Source organism: Crinia signifera, chromosome 7 (genome assembly GCF_055691185.1).
Source record: "Crinia signifera chromosome 7, ASM5569118v1, whole genome shotgun sequence".
Classification (NCBI taxonomy): Eukaryota; Metazoa; Chordata; class Amphibia; order Anura; family Myobatrachidae; genus Crinia; species Crinia signifera.
This window is the reverse complement of record NC_139223.1, coordinates 65,636,488-65,658,075: the sequence shown is the minus strand read 5'-3', so window position 1 is coordinate 65,658,075 and position 21,588 is coordinate 65,636,488. Positions and strand designations below refer to the sequence as shown.

The following is a 21,588-nucleotide window of genomic DNA, read 5'->3' as shown; positions in this document are numbered from 1 at the left end:
AGCTGAATCATAACAGCAGGTTATACACACTGGGTCCTTCTTTTGGGTGAGCCCCCATATTTCTTGTATGGTGGCTGTAAATCCCCTTAAAAAATTCTTAAATAAACATGGGATTGTACTTTACTGCTAATGTGCCGGGAGATATGTGTCGGTACTACGGTTAGGTATTGAAGACACAGGCCAGTAATGCTTTATTTTGTCACATTTATTGGCCAATATTCAGATGGATTCTGTCGTGCGCGAATTTGCACTGGGACCGATGTTTTGCGTATGCCCATGCGCAGCTGCTTATCTGTGCGTGTGCATAAAGTGCGGGTTTATAGAAGTGGGGATTTTGCACGTAGCGTCCGCTCAGATTCTACTTATTTATTTAGCATCTTCTAGAATATAATAGCGTGAATCTGTTTGGTTATTATTGATTACATCTCCCCTTTTTATACCCCCCATAGGAGTTTATTTGGTACTGCTTTTCTAGCACGGCGCCCACGATCTAGATTGTATGTGTGGGGCTGATATCTCAAGCATCTCATGCATCTTATGTGTTTGTGCGGCTCAAGATGCATGAGATGATGCAATCGACGAGATTTTTACATTGGAATCAATGTAAAAAGGCCCCAAAACCCCAATTTTAATTGCTAACCCCCCCTCATGGGTGAAATGCCCCCCCCCCCCCCCCCCATTGTTAACGCCACCCCACTATTGACGCCAACCCGAAGAGTGGTGAGCGCAGCAAGCCCGGGAGGGGCGTCGGTACGCGTCCTCTGACCTTTTCATACCCCCACTATCCACGTCGGTGTGGAGTTGATATTATACAGTGTACATGTAAAGTAGTCCGCGTCCGCTCGCCACGCTTCGGGCATGGTGGCTCGCTGCGCTCGCCACACTATATAAGATCAACTCCACGCCAACGTCGATAGCGGGGGTATGAAAAGGTATACATGGACCAGAGATGGTTGCTGATGAAAAAGAAACTGCCAGGGGGAGCCCGGCAGTGGTAATCAGCTGGTCGCAGGAGCATGTTCCTGCGACCAGCGATCACCACAGGGGCAAAAATGGGAGCGCGTACCCGGCGATATATCGCCGGTGCACACTCCCATTGCGGGCATTATGGTCGCTCAGCGACCATATTTCCCACGATTTTGCACCTTTAAGGCATACAATCAATGAGACGGGCGCCGTGCTAGGAAAGCAGTACCGTTTATTTATTAAGCATCGGATTACAAAGGCCACAGTTTCCCATCTTCGTAAAGCCATAGATTTAAATGGCCAACACTTTTAATACAAAAATGTATTCTCTCGTGTTCTTCCTTTTCAACTATAATTTTTTTGTGTTTGTCAATAAAGATTTTTGGCATCTCTGTGCTATCCAAACCAGTTACATTTGAGAAATGAAGTGATTTTGTTTTGCTAGTTAGTAATTATTAACCTTTAACAATGTTACCTATTTTAGACGGAAGCCGTCCAGCAACTGTGGCCCTTTTCAGTCTCTGGCCACTCCTTACGATTCAGTTACTGATTGGATTGCTTACATCAATTTATTTGACAACTCCAAATGGGTTGTGTGGATTTACCGCAACTTGATAGAAAGCGTTCTCTTCTTCTACATTCTCACATTGATCATTTTGTAAGTATACATATAATTGTGATCTTCAAATAATGCTATATTTTCATCCCATTTTCTGAAGAATGAATGCACTTAACATGCCGAGAAACGACTAGATTATATGAGCACTGTCGAACCTAGAAATATGGTAATGGTTGGTCCCAGATTCAACTACTCCTGTGGCAGGGACACTTCTGAAAAGGGGGTGTGGCATTATGGAAAGGTGTGTGGCCCTTTTCATATGCTATACAGCAATGCACCTTTATATGCACAGTAATGCCCCTTACATACGCCACACAGTAATGCACCATACCAGTGGCGTAAGTTTGTCCCAGTTGCCCGTAGGCAAGATACATTTCTGTGCCCTCCAAATGGCTCAATCAGTAAGGTGTCTGCCTCCAGTAAGACAGGTCATGGGTTCTAATACAGGGTGTGACACTTGCAAAAATGATGCTAGGAGGGGGAGTCAGCCACAGAAGTGATATCAATGGATTTCAATTAACTGGTTCAAACTCAAAAGGGAGGAGAGGTGCCCCCTTGGGAGCAGGAGCCTGGCGGCAATTGACTCCATTGTCTCCCAGAGTTATGCCTCTGCACCGTACATATACCACACAGTAATGCCATTTTATGCATGCAGATATGCCCCTTACATATGCCACACAGTAGTTTTACTTTATACACATTCAACTCCTAATTAAACTATACAAAAGGAGAAATTAAAAAGTACCTTTAATAGGGGTTTGGTATAAAAAAAAAGGAAGATAAAATACACAACCAAACAGTACAGGCATCATTTTTAAGGCTTTTTAATAAATATTTATCATAATTGTGGCTACATTTATCCAACATTTTACTAACATTTCCAATATTGTTGCAGAATTATCTCCTATCTTTATTGGCAAATCTTACAAGGAGAGAAGATAATGGTGAAGAGACTACTTGTGCAAATAGCCAATGTGAGTGCCGTGCAGTATAGCTAAAGAAAACATTGCAGGCTTCTGTGCTTAACTCATTGTATTACTGATATTGTGTGTAGGAAGGAAAAGACAAAACCTTTCTGCTGACAGAGCTTCGGAAATCACAGAAGTGGAATGTAGCAAGTCGAGGTGCACCAAACCAGGCATCACACAGACAGGTTAGTTCCTGGCCCACTGGGGTGCGTCTGAGTAATACTGTGGCTTTAGTCATAATGGATCTGAATGTGGTCTAAAATAAATAATGCAAAGGAAAGTGTGAGCAGGGTGCTAGCAAAAAGCCATCCTAGGGAATAACAAATACTCGCCTACGCTCCTGAACGGTCAGGAGGCTACCGAAAAATCGGTTAGCTATCGGCCCACTTGGGAAGTGGACAAGTCTCCCGGCAACCGGATTATATCGCCCACATTCCCTCACACCTGCCCGCACCTCCTGCAACCGTCTGTGAAGTAGACGATCTGAGGAAGGCTGAGTACATAATTTGCATTCAATTGCATCATTGCAGCCATACCCACCGCCATCCGGTGCTGGTAATATCGGCAGTGTAACGGAGGGGACGTTGCTAGGATAACATGAATGTGCAGCCACATCCTCACTCACTGTCTTTCCTGCCAAGTTACACCCCCCCCCCCCCCCCCCCCCCAATTGCCCGCCACTATACCGACCTGGCTGCCGTCCTCCTGGATGGGGCAGACATAGTCTGCAATTGTTCAATAACATCTTTAATAGTCTCCTGTTTTGGGAGTTATGACATAGTGGGTGACATTCTATGCTCTGCAATTTTCTGTTTTTGGCGTTATTTAGACCACAAAATGGCGATATCGCATTTTTCAGTGAAATCGCCAATTTAACGTGATGCGTTAAGGGACAGAAATCGCATATTTTGTGCGTAAAGGTATGCGGAACAAAAGTGCGAGATTAAATCGCACTTTTATCGCATCCAGTTGTTTTCCAATGCAAAACTATACAAACCGCTTATTTAATGCTATGCGCATTTGCAAATCGCACTTTTGCGGTGTCTATTTATCGCACTTTTTTCAGACCTGGTTCTGTTTGGCGCATTTGCACACAACTCATTTTGGTCAAGTGCGCACATGGTTAATTTCAACACAGGTGCCTTCATTATCAATCCCAAACCCCCCTACATTAACCCCAACATTAGTAAGGACACCTGTGAGGGTTTAATTCATGTAGATTTGTATGACTATTTTAAACTTGCTTATCTGTGATGTGTCCCAATTGGAGGGCCAACGCAGGAGGGAGGAAGGTGGGCAAAAGATGCTGGTTGCCCCCCCACTACTGGGTACCCCACGTATGTATGGTGCTCACCTGTACCTGGACTACCTGTCGGACCAACAGGTTGTGGGGATGGTTACGCTGAACCCCATTACCCTGTCGGAGTTATATGAGCAGGTGAGAGATGCTTGGGCCCATTTTGTGGGTGCCAACTATGTAGTGTCTGGCCAGCACTAATTAATGTGTGCCCTCTACTATTTGTCCACAGCCTCCACTCAGTCTGTGACCTCATGGGCCTTGGTGCTATCACAGGCCACTTAGTCTAAGAATTTTACTGTACTGTTACTTGCTATAAATAAGTTGTTGCAGACATACATCAGCAGGCGTAGCTTTTCTGGTAAGCACATGTGGCCTGTACTCCAAAATGTACCAGTGTTGGAAGTGTACTCATTAACAAATTATTGACCAGTACCATCGGTTTCCACCCATATTTAACCTAACACCAGTCCACAACAGATGCACATGGTGGTGCTGACCTATCCCTTGCTGATATCTACCTTCTAAGTACTCTTGGTACATGTAAGAATTAAGTTTGCTGTGAAACATGGCTCACTGGTGTTGTGGAACTACATGTTCCAGCATGCCCAGACACACTACAACCATTACAGTCCAAACCATGAGTGTCAGAGCCTGCTGGAAAATGTACATCCACAACCTTTGCCAGGCAAGGAGTTATACCACACTACTTTACTGCAATCCCATAGTCATATACCATTACAATATGTTATAAATCACATTAATTTATATAGAGAAAAAGACACAAACACAATGGAATGCGGTTTGCAAATTTTACTTGTTTTGCTGTAAACCATTCTGCAATGTAACATGTGAAAAATACAAACTGTGGGGCCATGTAGACAGATATTTGGGCTTTTTGAATGGAGAAACACTGATGTAGCAGCTACCTTCGGCCAGCATCAGGCAGCCCTACACCACTTTTAGAGGCGGAACTAAGCCCACCACGGGTCCTCACACTACGACGGGGTGGGGAAGTGGGGGAGACACTTATTGGGGTGCTGGAGACACTGCTGAGGGTTGAGGTAGTGCCACCTCCCACATTGCCTTCCTGCTGCTGCTGTATTTGTGCCTGCATAGCTAGGAGGGCATTGGTCTGCGCTGTGCATGTGTGGGCTAGGGCTGTAAGAGTTTGGGCCAGGCTCCCAATATGGCTATTCTGCTCACGTATTGCAGCAGTTAGTTCTGCAAAACGGCTGTCAAGACTGTTGGCAATGCGCACTTGAGTGCCTACAGCTACCCTTACACTACGTGCCATTTTGCGCAACTGCAGGAAGGTGTCACGCATGTACCCCTGTATATTACCAATTTGGAGGCTTTGGGTGGCCATAAATTCAAGCTGCTTCTCCTTGAAATTCACCAAGGAGTTAGCTACTTGGGAAGCAGTAGCTGGTGTATGGGGTTTCTGGGTGGTTGGGGGTGGGTTGGGAGGCACCCCACTTGGGGGAAGATCACTCTGGGACGAGCCCGGCATTTCTTCCTCTGCCGCAAAGGTGTCGACCGGATCAAGAATGATGTCCATTTGTCTAGCACCAGTCTTGAAGAATCTGTTTGGTTTGACCCTAGTTGTATAGCACCTGTGGATACAGATGAAGAGGTAAGTATTGATGCATATATAGGCCTCACTGTCCTTTATACTGTTTTACATAGGGCTATAGATGGCTGACGGCCATACCTAGGGGTGTTATGCACTTACACATGTACCCCGATACTGCATGCAACAATGACATTATTAATATGTCACATGCCTAGCTCAGATTACACTCATTTCCGTTGCAATGTAGCAGCAGGAGCAGAATGTAGTGTGAGATATTGTTGATGTGACATGGGTGTGTGTACTGTATGTGTAATGGTGTGTTGTTTAGTCATTTACCTGCTTCCGCAGATTGTGCAGCAACGGGCCTTCTTCTCTTAGATGCTGCAGCACTTCGGGACGGACAATCTGTACAAGGAAAGATGGGCAGGCATTATGGACCTTGCAATGGATAAGCATTTTCAGAAAACATGCAGTGAATTCACAATAATGGACAATACCCAATAGAAAAGGACAGCATTATATCTGGACCACCCTTTGTTTAGTTTTCAGTCAAATCTTTCATTTCAGACTTAGGGCCAGATGTATAAAGCTTCAAAAGTGATAAAATGAAGAGTGATAAACAGCCAACCAATCAGCTCCTACCTGTTATTTTTCAAACCCAGCCTGTGACATGACAGGTAGGAGCTGATTGGCTGGCTGTTTATCACTCTTCATTTTATCACTTTTGAAGCTTGATACATCTGGCCCTTAGTAGTAAACTAGTGTACACATGACAACTATAGGATATTCGGTGGTATGTAGGCATGCCAGCTAAACCTCCAGTACACCACAGGGTTTTTGTACACATAGATGGTAGTCTGCTGCAAAGAATGGTACACTCATAATCAATCAGATTAGTTGTGGAACTACAAGGCCCAGCATTATCAGCAATTTCAAAGCAGGAGCAGCCATTTTCTTGTGCATGACCTTGCTGGGCTATGTAGTTCCACAGCAGCACTTTACAAAGCATTACAATACAAGTGCACATTACACATATAATACATTGGCATGTATGTTACAGTTTGCATGGGGTCACACTTACCAGCTCGCGGTGGCGTTTGGGCCCTGTCGGTATCCGCCACATGCATCCCAGGCAGGACCTCAGGGGGGATGATGCGCTTCAGCTTCACCTCATACGCATTGTAGCTGACAGTGGTGGGGCTTCCTCCTCCAGTCCTGGTGGCCTCCTCCATCTCCAGGGCCATTTTATGCTTCAACTGGCGTTTGATATCGTTGAAGCGCTTCTTCACATTGCGCACCAGGCGCTTGTGATTACTCACAGCGTTCACCGCCTGGGTGATGTCCTTCCATATAGCGCGCTTGCGCTGGGCAGTGGTCTTGTAGTTGGTTTTGCCAAGCAGCCTCTCGTACACTGGCATGATAGCCCTCACAAGTGCCACATTTTCCTCATAGGAAAACCTGACCATGCGGCCACTTTTGGTGCGACCAGCTACCACCTCCTCCTCCTCCTCCTCATTTTCTGCACCAGCCATGTCACCCTCCTCCTCCTCCTCCATGGCAGTGTCTTCCTCCTCCTCACCAGCATCTTCCTCCACCTCTGACATGTGGCCCTCCTGCAGCTGGTGTGGGGTATGGTCTAGGGCTTGGCTGTAGGATGGGGATGCCAGCGGATCCTCCACCTCCTCCTGCTGGGGCTGGATGGCCAGGGTCTGAGCTGAGGCTGGCCTTGCTGTGGCCATGCTGCCTGCCACACTGCTGCCTCTCCCACTTGTCTGGCTGCTGCCACTGCTCCCTCTGCCACTGCTCCCTCTGCCAGTGCTCCCTCTGCCAGTGCTCCCTCTGCCAGTGCTCCCTTTGCCACTGGTTCCTCTGCCACTGCTCCCTCTGCCACTCCTCACGCTGCCACCAACACCTCTTCCTGCACAAACGCTTCCACTGCTCCTCTCCATGCTCCTTACTTCCTATCAAAGAGTGAAATGGCGCCAATGGCCCTTTATATAGGGGGTGTGATGCATAATGGAGGGGACATAGGTGGGCCAATAGGTTTGGGGGTTCTTAGTCATGCGGAGACAGGTTTGTAAATCGCACTCCGGTTGGTCCAAAACTCGCACATGACCAGCGGAAGAAATGGCGCGTTTTTCTGACTAAAAATCGCACTTTTTTTGGACTAAAATTCGCACTTTTTTGTGACTAAAAATCGCCGCAAATCGCAACTCTTCGCACTTTTCAGCCTCAAATGCGCATCACATTAAATAATCGATTTTTGACTGAAAAGTGCGAGTTAGAAAAATGCGATTTGCGGCAATATAGTGTGCGAATTAAACATGCGCATTTAGCGCAGAGCATAGAATGTCACCCAGTATAACATTCACATATGTGCCTAGTTACGTTTATTAATAATTACTGTTAGTCCTCCCCTAAACAAGTGTGATGTGTGAGTGGGAAAAATGTTAATCAAATCATGTGCAGAATGATGTTCTCCTAAATGCTTGGGGTGGATCAGGATGGCTTGGTCACATGGGATGCGACTGTGTCAGGAAAAGCCCAGCCATCTCATGTGATCTCGCAAGTTTAGTAATTAACACATTTTTCTAAATTTTCTTTGTTAAGGTAAATACACACGGTACAATCATGTTCCGTACAATATCGTATACTATTTCCCAGGAATGTTCTGGTGGTCAAAAGCATAACATTTTTGCTGAAAATAACGTACAATGTGCATACGATATCATATAAGATATGACGTCACAGCTATTCTACACTATACTATTGTATGCTTTTTAGCCAGAATTGAGTTGCATGTTCATCCGTGCAGCTCCCTCCCATACGACCTGTGGGAGCGTGCATCGTACGTCAGATAGTGCACTATATCATACCGTGTGTATGCACTATCTAGCATGCTATTCAAAACTAGCTATCTAGTGCACAATCTAGCACACTAAATCGTACCTTGTCTATGCACCTTTTCTTGCTAAACCAGACATCTATTTTTGTAAATTTACAATCACTACCTTAAAGTTTGTTCACTTACAATACTATGAAAAGCAAAGAAATTAAGTTTTTGTATTGTGCCATAATAACACAGCTTTATAATCATGTTAAAATACTTTGTGATATCCTTCAGGTTCAACCTTCACAAGAAACACAAGATGTGCTATTTATTAATGGTAAGTTGTATCATTTGCTCTTGAAATGTAGAAAATATGGGCTGATTTAATTCTACACTTTACATTTTCTAAGATTGAATTGTTACCAATGACCCATTCTCAGATGGAATTCACACATACCGTGTTTCCCCGATAATAAGACATCCCCCGAAAATAAGACCTCCCCCAGATTTTGGACATGTGTCCAAAATAAGACCTCCCCCGAAAATAAGGCCGATTCAAATTTCAATCCTGTGGATTGCAAACAATAAATACTAGACCCTGCTAACTTCCGCTAACCTCCAGGTGATCTTCAATCACCTCTGAGGTATTTAGAAACCTCCGGCTTCTACAGATGCCGCTTTGCTCCCGGTCCCAGGGATGCATTGCGGGAGCCGCGTGAGGTCGCCACGCACATCACGCGGCTGCAGCAGAGCGGCTGCAGCAGAGCACGGAGCGCTGACGTTGATGAGACAGAGAGGAGGAGAGGTGTGTAAAGGTGGCTACGGTACGTTCCCTCTCTTTAACTGGGGGCATGTTTACAAGGAGCACTGGGGTATGTTTACAAGGAGCACTGGGGCATGTTAACAAGGAGCACTGGGGGCATGTTTAAAAGGAGGACAGGGGCATGTATTAAAATAAGATCTCCCCTGAAAATAAGGCCTATGGTGTTTTTTGTGGGTTGAGTGTCTTATTATCGGGGAAACACGGTAGGACATTTACTAAGCACCAAAATCGGACGATTTTCCTCAAATACGAATAAAAATCAGGATAGAAACTACAAGTATGAATCAATAGACCAGTGGTCAGGGAACTCGGTCCTCATTACCCCACACAAGCTGGTTTCTTGCCGGGTCAGGGTAATATTGCCGGTTCGCTGATGCAGTGTAAACGGACCGCAAATGCAGGGTCGCACAGAACCCTTTCAAAGTCCAGCTGCGACCCTGCATTTGCGATCTGAAAGGGGTATTAGCCTGAACAGCTACATAAATAGAAACTTTTGCAGAAAAGTATCTGCTCCAGCAACTGCAGTATAACATTAGTCAACATTGAGTTCTGAATTCACAGCCAATTAGGTAGCTTCATACTGCTGCACATGAGTTAGGATGAATAATCCTTATTTTCTATTTATAATTCAGGAACCATTCAGGTCAAGTGAGTCCTACTGCCTTATACTGCAATTGAGAGACACTTTATTACTTCCCACATAACCAAACGAACTACACAGAGCGGACATAGATTTTATTATTTCATTTTAATATACGTCACTATATTTTTACCTAAAAATAAATTTAAATTTTTCTTGGGACATTTTTCTTGGGACATATAATGACCAATATATAATTGTTAGACGCTACCAGCATCATGTGCTAGTTTTGTGTGCCCCACATAGGAATCCTTTTTCCTTTCCCTCAGTAATATTTATAACTGTATTCACAGGCACATCAAGCTGCTTGGACATCTTATTGTAGCCTTTGGTCTATTATTTTCTTTCTAAACTCCTCAGACAACCCTCTCCTTTACTTTCTCTGGTCTATGTCCAGTGTGGAGCACACGGTGATACCAAACAGTATAGTGACTTTAAAAACAGATTTCTGATTTGTTGTAATGAATCACTGCCGTTCATTAGCTGTTTATTTTTCTCAATTTTCACAGCCACAGGTAAGAGTGCTCTAAATCCGGGTCACAACGTTGTAGTCGGGGTCATCTTAAAATGGCCCTGAAATTGTAGGGCCCCCCAAGCAGGGACAGGTGGTTGTCATGCAATCAGATGAGACCTTCCTCCCAGCCTGCATCCAGATACTGAATATCTGTCAGTATGTAGATTGGTGATTGGTTTAAGCTATCCACAAAGCAAAATGCTGACAGCCATACACTGGGCCAGATTGTGGTTCACTCGCATAAGCAAACTCCTTCTTTAATGGACAAAACCATTGTAAAAACCGTTATGATAACAAACCGGTGACTAACTTAATTGTTACACTATATTTGTTACCTTTATAATACATATAAACCGTTACCCTTAGCAACAAGGTTACCATGGTGATGTAAGCATTTACCTTACTCAGAGTTAGGTAAATGCTCTCCTATTCACAGACACTTTGGAGGGCTGTAAACCACATTAGCATATGAATAGATGCTCCTGCATCATTGTACATTTAAACTCCACATGTTGAACCTGTTCACTGGCTTGATAAGAAATAAACCCATATACATTTTTATATGCTTCTCCAGAAATAAATCTATACTGCATGTCTATGCGGCCCCACATGTGACTATACGTGTGAATCACTCGCTAATACGACTAATCTCCTATTCATATATATATTGAAAAATACCACACAATATAAACAGTCAGGTTACTGACGGTTATCTTTCAGCGATAATCGCTATCCACACTTATAACAATAAACCTTTCTTTCACATCTGAGATGCCATTATAAGTATAAAGAAATGATACACATAGACACACGGTTATATTTGAGATCACAGATAGTATATTATATGGGAAAATGGTCCAAAAAGGGTAACCGATATTTACATGGTACTTACACAATACTGTTTAGACTATACACAGGTTATAAACTATAACAACTATACATGCAAATGAACGCAGGCCCCACACCATCCTTACACCAGCATACACACATGGATACAATTACCGCCACAGAGACAGGGGAAAAGCGTCCTCCTTGGGTCACATCTTCTTGGTGAGAGTGGGAGATCAGAGTTAGCCTAAGAAAAACTAAAGTATAGTCTTGGGGGCAGGTAAGGGGGCGGGGGAGTCAATCTTGGTTGGCATTGGCCTAAACAAAGAGACTGGGCCTCTCTTTATTGGCCCTCCTGACTCCCTTTGTTTCTGGCCATGAGGCAAGAACCTGTTTTGAATTGATGTGTCCTTGGTGTCCCACATAATAATTCACTAGATTACACAGTTAAAATATATCTAAGGTCATGTATTGTGATCACATTACAATCACCATACTGACCTTGTGTCTGTGGCGGCAATTACAACATTTCTACATATAAAGTATGGACGATCATATTCCAATACTTTGGGGAATACACAAATGTACATTCAAAAAGGAATATCACTATGATTTAGCCATTAATGCATTACGTCCGTCCTTGTCCGTGAATTTATGCTAATAAGACGCGACTGCGCCTGAGTATTGCGTAAAGGCCGACCGTAATACGCCAATGGCATTTGAGGTGCAAATACGTTTTCCACAGTCCACCCTTTGATAGTAAAATAAAACTATCACACTACACAATTAATAATTCATAATTTCGCATTAATTTCCATATTTCATAAAAATTTAAATTTTTCATACAAATTTTCACTGATGAAAGGTTTGTGAAGCGTGGATCATGTGTGTATGTGCAGTAAGAGGGGATGTATCATTTTTGCGCTATGGCTAATCCAAGATTAATAATAAATGGGGGGAGTACATTTACTTACTGTCGGCATGTCCAAACCATGGCCCTGCAACAGTTAGAGGGTCACAGCCCAGACACGCCTGACTGGAATGATACATTTGGGGACGTGTGTGTGTGTGTAAGTGTGGTGTTCCTGCATTGATCGTGTATTGTATAACCTTGCCGCAGGGTGTAATAGGGTGAACAACCTTCATATGACCTATAGAAGATGATGGAAGAAACATTGATGGGTATCATAACAAAACAATTTTCCAGGATGATGTAGAGAATTTCTTGAGAGAGCGGGGGACAGTCATTTCTTTGAGAATTTTACCAATGAGTCATGTGTAAGGGTTATCGCTCCACCTAAATAACACCATTCATTTGGATTCACAAAAACACCTTTAAATGCTTGCTTGTCACAGATAAAAATAAACGTCATAGTCAGAACTCCGCCTCTCCTTATCCACCCTTTGGTAGCGGCAACACCTTGGGGAGAAAAGAGATGGGAAAAACACAAGAACAAAGTAAAGTTTTCATCTTCTGCCTGTTTCTTCTTTCTTCGTCTGGCCAGGGGATAATTAGGGTAGTCTTTCCTTTGCCTTTATCCTTCATTAGATATCTCGGTTTTAGTCGTCTCTCAGTCTCCCCGGAGCAAGAGCTTCTAGCGATACTTCTTTCTCGTCGCTTCTAGCATCAACCACTTCCGGGACATTGACCTTTTTACAATGGGACAGATGGATCCAAGCTTCCTTTTCTGCAACCTTTACTGCTGTGGTGCTGAACAATAGTACTTGGGTTTGGTCCTTCTCACCGATCTATCAAACAACTTGGGCAAAACAAATTTCAGATCACAACAAAAGTCCCCTGGCTCCAGACAATCACAGTCCTTTACAGGCAATTAGGATGTCAACACTGATAACTTTCTCTGCTGCATTGTAACTTGTTGGTTCTCCTTCATAAGATATAAACAGTCACTTTATTATCACACTTTAGCCATAATGTGGATGTCTTCTGAGCAATAAATTGAAGGGAGACAGGTTAAGTGGAGTTCTGAGAGTGGTTCTGATACTATACAGCACTATCTGCAATGCCTCAGGCCATAGCAAACCCTTATTTCAACCATAACTTTGCTCAATTTCCTGGGATCCGCAAGGAGTATAGAGTTTACCATCAATCCCTAGGAGCTTACACATGACTTGGAAGATTTTTCATATACAGTGTGTACTTTTGGGATACCATATCTCTAAACAAATACATCAACACATACTAATAGGACAAAAAGAAATTCCTAAACAGTTCTAGAGTGGACTGTACAAAGTCAATTTATATTACCTGCAAAGAGTCCTCTGGAGAGGAATGTGGAGATGGCTCTGTGGGAACAGCCTCTCCAGTGTCTTTCCTCAGACAAGAAAGGCATGACATTGCCGTCTTACCTGCCTGTGGACCGAACTCTGGGGCCCACCAGTAAGTTTTGACCAGTTATCACATACCTTCCCTGCCAAGACAAGTCAAGCCATAGGCTATCTCTGCCATGACAGTGTGGCATGCTCTGGGAGTCACTGGTTTTCCTTGTCCATCTTTCCATTCCTGTCCACATCCCTTTTGCTTCCAGACTGCTTTCTCCTGCAGGGAACACAAATCTTGCACCTCTATATAAAGACACAGACATTTACAGGGGGAACAAAAACATTATTCGCAAAGCGCGTAGCTCACCCAGCTGTCCCGCCAGCATGGCTATCATCAAGTGACACTGAATCCTTATCAAAGGTGTGGGCTTTACACTTGATAACAGCCACTCCGTCCGGCAGCTGCGCGGCTGTCAGGAGTCCTCAAATATACAACGCTTGCGCCACTGGAGTGTCAGCTACTGTCACAAGATCTCTGAGGTGCCATAGGGCTCCAAATCTCTTGTGTTACCCCAACAAACGTACTTAGAGTTGGCATAGGTATTGACTGCTTTTCCCTCAGCCAGCTCACGCATCTTGATCAGTGGCACTAATTAAGCCACTGTTGCTGAGTGAGATGGTCCAAGGGGACCCAGTCTCTACTATACCTTCTCCATCTATTACGGTATAGCCAATGCACAATTCTCCCATTTCGGTGTCTCTGTGGCAGCTGCCATCAGTGGGGAAAAAAAAATTACTCATCTCTACCTCTTCCACCTTTGGGGATATGCTGCAAAGGTCCGATTCAAACACTTCATGCCATCATGTTCGTCTAGGCTCTCACTAAATTCTACCATTCCAGCAACCTCAGCATCAACTCCCCCCTTTGTGCCTTAGAGGGCACACCTGGTAAGAGTGTTGCTGGGTTTACAATATTACTGGTAATATTTATAATTTTCAATGCAAGTTCCCATTCAGTTAACTTGGCTGATGTTTAGGCAGAATTTTGGGAGTGTCCAGACTGTATGGGGAGCAAAAAGAGCCAAAACACACCTCAACAACACATCCTCAGTCTTGTTTACCGGTAGTGCTATGGCAACTACACTGGGTAGACAAGTAGAAAGTGCTCGAGAAATTGGGTTGAATTGTTCACTGCAGTACGACATTGGGTCAGCTGGCATCACCAGGTTTCTACATCACTACTTTGGTCGCACACCCAGCAAGTTATTTGCAGTGCAAATCACATGGTCCCTGTGGTCAGGCATACCCAAAGGCAGGAGTTCTGACTTGCTTCAAATTCTTAAAAATACAACACCAGGTTCCTTTTCATGTGGAACCTGTCTTGGTCTGTCTGACTCACTTAATTCCTGCATTGGAAATGCCAAACCAGAGAAACATGGGATTCATTCTTGGTAATATCACCAACTGTCTAATGAGACATGGGTTTGTTGCTGGGTTTGCGACTGGTTTGTGACTGGTATAAGACCTTCCTTCCATATTACAATTTCTATGGTAATGTCCTTACTGTTTGTATTTAAAGCATACTGGTGTTGTCTTATTTTGTTATTCAGTATGCTGGGATCTGGTTGGTCCGTTACTATAAACACGGATGGTAAGGGTCATTAGTCTATTGGTCAGTGGCAGCCTCCCTAAGGGCATCTATTGTCATGTCCTTCCAATTCGGGAAGAAAATCTACAGTTTAGTATTAAATGGTTCTTTTTATCATTTTATCACCACAGAAACAACCATTTCTCTATGTTGGGTTCACTTGTTTCAGTCAGGGGTAACTATGCGTCTCGAACTGTCTGTCAATGACCTGTCAAAATATTCACCAGGAAATTCAGTATTCTTTTGCTGAATGCTAAAGATTTTGTTGTACTCAGTAGTACAAGGAAAATACTTGCTCAATTGAAGATTAATCATATATTTTCCTGATTGTCAACACCAATTAAAATCCTATTTTCCCCCACCTGGCCAATGTATGGGGAAAGACAGGCTCCCAATATGATACTCCAATCCTTATTTGTGAGTCTATGTGAATTTTCCTAAATCTCTGATAAACTTTTGACAGGCCGTTAGGTTTTGTCTTGGGTCAGGGAACTCTCGGATCAAAACATTAAGTCTGTCCTTGTCAGAGGGCAATGTATACCCACCTGCCTTACTGGAATCACCCCATCCGTGTCTGGCTTTCCATAAGGGGCATGACGGGTGCAAGGTGGGCGTACACAAGTAATTTCTTGGTTTTCTAACATGGTTGTCTCTGTGGTGTCTGGTGTGTCATACTTACCTGCCCCTCCTTGTAGATTACTGGCGTCAGCCGTCTCCTCTAACTGGGAGTTCTTATAATTCCTCCTTAACTGGGCTTGTCTCTGGCACACATTTATCGGGTAGGAGGCGGCTGAGGTCAGCATTACATTGGCTTCACTTTCAGGATCCTTAAGTGGGATTTAAAACAAGGTACAAGTTAATACAATTTTCAGATGGTACATTTATTTTAGGTTCTCCTGTGGCGGTAATTGCCCCCCTGGTAATATAACATGGGGTGTGTGTGCAGTTGTACTTCTCAAGCTAGCTGGGCCCACGTTCATTAAACAATTCTTATGACTTTGTATTTGAACTTCTGTTTGCTACAAATTTACAGAATCATTTTGCTTCAACTTTTCCTTTTTGAATGAAATTTGACAAATTTTATCTTTCACTGTGAGCAGAACTTCAGGACCAAAACTACCAGTATCAGGGAACTTTACCTCACACTTTTTGGTCAGCTTGACCCATTCATTCAGGTATGACACATCATATGCCATATTTCTTTTCCATAATGTATCCAGGAGATTCTTTGGGCATGTAACTCACGCCCCTCTTAACACTTTGGTCTATTCCAACCGGTTTCTTTACCGCACTGCCGGTTGGACCTAACCTTTCTGTCACTTATCCCTGGATACCTTATGTCCTATGGTCAATTCCAACCGGTTTCTTTACCGCACTGCCGGTTGGACCTAACCTTTCACTTTCACACAGACGATCCATCTCCAAGAGAACGCTACCTCTCCAGCCAAGAGGATCGGTGGGGTTCTGAGGTCCCCCACAAAACTATTGCCCCTTACAGCGAGCAATTCGCTCTCCGCACTGCCTGTGGTAACCACCAAACAACCTCAACCTAGTTAATGCCTCTGATCGGCGGTCTTTAACTACCTAATAGCTGAGGTGTTCAGCAATTCCCTACAGTAGTACAGCAGGTTACGCTGATCAGCACCGATTCCACAGTAACCTCCACCGCCTTTGTTAAATAAAACAGACTTGTTTGCTGCTTTGATTTAATAGACTTTCATAACCATTGCCTCTGATCGGCGTTCTATGATTATGCTTCAGTCGCTGCCTCTGATCGGCGTTCTACGACCGGCATTCACTCAATACACTCACAGATTCAAACAAGCTGACTTCAGAATTTTCACTCCCTTAATGGTAGCTCTGTCCCCGAATACTGCTCCAGGACATATTCCCTTAAAATTCAAAATATTATCTTAAAAGGTGTTTGAATTGTTTTATCAAATGCAATAACAATGTAAAATCGAATAAATTGTGATTGTATTAATCTAAAATACATTATCAATAAGTATTTGCATCATTGGTAATATATTTTGTAAAGGAAATGGATCGCTAATGCGTCCGCATAAAGGGCGCAGGCCCGAACGCACGTGTTCAAGTAAACGCAGGTGCGTCTGTGGCAAGCGCGTTCACTCGGAAGCAAATGCGCCTGGGACAAGCGTGTGCACAACACCGGCGTGCACTCCGGTGGTGCCACGTATAAGATACGCACACCTTTGTTTAATTGTACCATGCTCTATACAGACGCTATTGCGCACTTAGACGTTCTTGCGTCACGCACGCAATTACACTGCATACCCATTCGCACATGCGTCCGTGTCCCAATGTAGATTACATAAACACGATCGCATGTGTAATGGCGTCTAGCATGTGTCCTGATTGACCACTCTCACACTGTATACTCAGTCAAAAATAAACGTGCTAGCATACAGTTTGAGTGTGATTTCACTGGACTCACATGCATACATCAGTAATGCAATTGCATCACAGCTTACAATTTTATAACAATACAATCACACTTTACAACTCTATACCTTTATCACCTAGTATATACTTAAAAAAAAAAAAAAAAAAAACTTTGTACACTTCTGGCTAATACAGTTTAACAAACCCATTATAACCCCCTCCTGCTTCTGTCCCTCCTCCTTCTCCCCCTCCTTGCAGCTGCTGCTATAATGAATGCAGCAGCGCGGGGGAAGGAAACCTGTGGGTCAGTTTACAGCACACAGCTAAATTAGAATTGCTTTGTTATCAACACAGACCTGATAAATGGGTTTCTCAATCTAGACAATGCAAACACCCAAAATCCCTCATTTGTGGCAAACAGAATTTCAGCACAATACACAATGATTTGAGAGAAAAAAATTATTTAAATACAGTATAACAATTTCACCGTCTTTGGGCCTAACTCCTAGCAACTTTCAAACCGATACAGCTCGGACGCCTCTCAATTAATACTCAGGGTACACTCTCACGCGTTAAAAGTGACCCCGGCATTATGAGATGCACTCCGTATCGCTGTGCCAGTTTTAAAGATTGTAGGCCCCACGTTGGCTGCGTCAATTGTAAAAACCGTTATGATAACAAACCGGTGACTAACTTAATTGTTACACTATATTTGTTACCTTTATAATACATATAAACCGTTACCCTTAGCAACAAGGTTACCATGGTGATGTAAGCATTTACCTTACTCAGAGTTAGGTAAATGCTCTCCTATTCACAGACACTTTGGAGGGCTGTAAACCACATTAGCATATGAATAGATGCTCCTGCATCATTGTACATTTAAACTCCACATGTTGAACCTGTTCACTGGCTTGATAAGAAATAAACCCATATACATTTTTATATGCTTCTCCAGAAATAAATCTATACTGCATGTCTATGCGGCCCCACATGTGACTATACGTGTGAATCACTCGCTAATACGACTAATCTCCTATTCATATATATATTGAAAAATACCACACAATATAAACAGTCAGGTTACTGACGGTTATCTTTCAGCGATAATCGCTATCCACACTTATAACAATAAACCTTTCTTTCACATCTGAGATGCCATTATAAGTATAAAGAAATGATACACATAGACACACGGTTATATTTGAGATCACAGATAGTATATTATATGGGAAAATGGTCCAAAAAGGGTAACCGATATTTACATGGTACTTACACAATACTGTTTAGACTATACACAGGTTATAAACTATAACAACTATACATGCAAATGAACGCAGGCCCCACACCATCCTTACACCAGCATACACACATGGATACAATTACCGCCACAGAGACAGGGGAAAAGCGTCCTCCTTGGGTCACATCTTCTTGGTGAGAGTGGGAGATCAGAGTTAGCCTAAGAAAAACTAAAGTATAGTCTTGGGGGCAGGTAAGGGGGCGGGGGAGTCAATCTTGGTTGGCATTGGCCTAAACAAAGAGACTGGGCCTCTCTTTATTGGCCCTCCTGACTCCCTTTGTTTCTGGCCATGAGGCAAGAACCTGTTTTGAATTGATGTGTCCTTGGTGTCCCACATAATAATTCACTAGATTACACAGTTAAAATATATCTAAGGTCATGTATTGTGATCACATTACAATCACCATACTGACCTTGTGTCTGTGGCGGCAATTACAACATTTCTACATATAAAGTATGGACGATCATATTCCAATACTTTGGGGAATACACAAATGTACATTCAAAAAGGAATATCACTATGATTTAGCCATTAATGCATTACGTCCGTCCTTGTCCGTGAATTTATGCTAATAAGACGCGACTGCGCCTGAGTATTGCGTAAAGGCCGACCGTAATACGCCAATGGCATTTGAGGTGCAAATACGTTTTCCACACCATGTGCACTGCAGGGGTGGGGTGGGTGAGATGTAACATGTGCAGAGTGAGTTAGATTTAGCAGCCAGTATTTACTCTGCACAGAAACAAAATAACTAAACGAAATGTAACTCTCTCTGCACATGTTACATCTGCCCCACTTGCAGTGCACATGGTTTTGTCCATTAGAGAGAGAATTTGCTTTTGCAAGTGAACCAGAATCAGGCCCATTGTAGAGAAGCATGTGGAGATATGGAGCAGAACCACAGGAAGAGTATGTTGGGAAATTGTTCCTGTGAATGAGTGCAGAGCTATGCCCATGGACTACAATGCTGTTAGGATGGACATTGTTGTAGAACATATTAATGTATTTACTCCCTATTTCTGTATTTTTAAAAATTATTTCTTAAGTGATTTAAGGTTTTCCTGCAGCATTCTAAGAACACTTCCATTTTTGTCCCTCACAGAAGCCGCTCCTCATAAAAGCGGGACAAATGATGCCCTGGCACTTGCAATGAGGGCGAGGCAACAGGCAGACTCGGAAGGAGAATCGCCAGCGCTGAATAGGGGAGATGTCAATGAAAGTGTCGAGGCTTCAGATACAATGGCAATGCTCATGAGGGCAAGGCAACAGGCTGAACGCGAGGAGCAGCAATCCCAATACAGTGAAGAGCCCAGTGATTCCATGGAGATGGTGATGAGGGCAAGGCAACAGGTTGAACATGAGGAGCAGCAGCTGCCATACAATGCAGAACCTAGAGATTCAATGGAGATAAGGGCGAGGAAACAGGCAGACCCGAAGAGTCAACACCCTTGGAGCAGGCCAGATACTTCAGATGCAAATAACAGAGTAAGGCAAAAGGATGAACAGCCAAGGGGTCAGAAAACATTAGACGCCTTGGCAATGGCTCTGAAAGCAAGACAGCAAGCAGAGATGGAGTGACTGATCTCAACTGTATTATAAAGGCTTGTGGTTAGAGAGATAGACCGAGATAGAGAAGGTGGAGGCTGGCGTAGATTAAGTACAGTAAGGGCAGTCCTTATGTACGATGTAGGGGGAAGCAACCAAATCTGTTACTCTTAGGAGTCATATGTATTGCAACTGCTTCCCCCTGGTGGATAATCCTTGCAGATTCTGATGATTGACACAGATCTGCTATAGCCTAAAAATGGAAATACATTTATACAGATTGGGTATCCCTTATCCAGATATCCCAAATCCGAAATATACCAAAGGTTTTCTGAATATTTCTTTTTTTGTTGTTGTCCCCCCACCCCCCCCTCTATTTTAATACTTACCTCATCCCCCGTGTCCACAGAGACCATCAGAATCAGTGGCAACCCCGGTCCCAAGTATGCATTGTGTGGGCAGGCTGGTGACATCACCAGTGCACCCATACAATGCATCCTTGGGACCAGGGATGCTACTGAAGAGGATGCCGATGGCCGCAGTGGATGCCCGGGGGCACTGTGGATGTCGGGAGACCATCAGGGCACCCTCAGGGGACCAGGTAAATATGAAAAAAAAAATATTCTGAAATCCGCAAAAATCCCTTATCCAAAATGCTCGTGGTCCAGAAGGATACTCAACCTGTATATATTTTATGAAAAGTAAGAATTCTACCTAATTTGCACAAAATGAATGCAGTCTGCATATTAGACAAATTGTGTATTTTGAATGAACACAAAGAAATGTTGGCAAATACTGTATTGAATTCAACTCTACACGAGACCCAACAGGATAAGTTGAATGATGCAGTCTTTTTTAAAGATGTTTTAACTATACAAAACAACTATCTAACTAACTAACTAACTACCTAAGTAACTATCCAAGCCTGATAAGAAGTAATTGGCATGATATAATTGCACAAAATAAATCTTTGTTTATGTACTTTATAGAAACAATTGCACAAGTCAGACGAACAATTTTCTGATGTTTTTCAATGTTGATGTTCTGAAACTCTGTTATCTCTTTTATGATTAATACATTATTTATTAAAATAAATGCAAAAGGTTTTTGGTTCTGATGCATTTATGTTTCATGTGTTATTTATATTATATACAAAATAAACCTCTGAGGCAAGTTATATTTAGGCTAATTATCTGTGTGGTAGCAAGCCGTGGAGAATGATTAAGTGGAGAAATTGGCCAAAGCAACAAAACCGCTTTTATCATTTCAAAGACGTTACTAGATAACAGATGGAGTAGCTGATTGGTTCTTCACTTTATCGCTCTTCAAGGCTTGAGACATCTCCCCCTC

At 43.2% G+C, this 21,588-nt stretch overlaps 1 protein-coding gene across 5 annotated transcripts in view; it reads left to right on the top strand.

Annotated features, from left to right (window-relative positions):
* Positions 1–21,344, top strand: part of TMC5 (transmembrane channel like 5) — a 103,664-nt gene extending 82,320 nt beyond the window's left edge. For all 5 annotated transcript variants that reach the window (XM_083153270.1, XM_083153268.1, XM_083153269.1 and 2 more), the window contains 5 exons: positions 1,451–1,624; positions 2,481–2,559; positions 2,640–2,738; positions 8,551–8,593; positions 19,796–21,344. In XM_083153270.1, the coding sequence (XP_083009396.1) occupies positions 1,451–1,624; positions 2,481–2,559; positions 2,640–2,738; positions 8,551–8,593; positions 19,796–20,271 (871 nt within the window). In that variant the 3' untranslated portion in view covers positions 20,272–21,344. The remainder of the gene's footprint in view (positions 1–1,450; positions 1,625–2,480; positions 2,560–2,639; positions 2,739–8,550; positions 8,594–19,795) is intronic.
* The last annotated feature ends 244 nt before the right edge of the window (positions 21,345–21,588 follow it).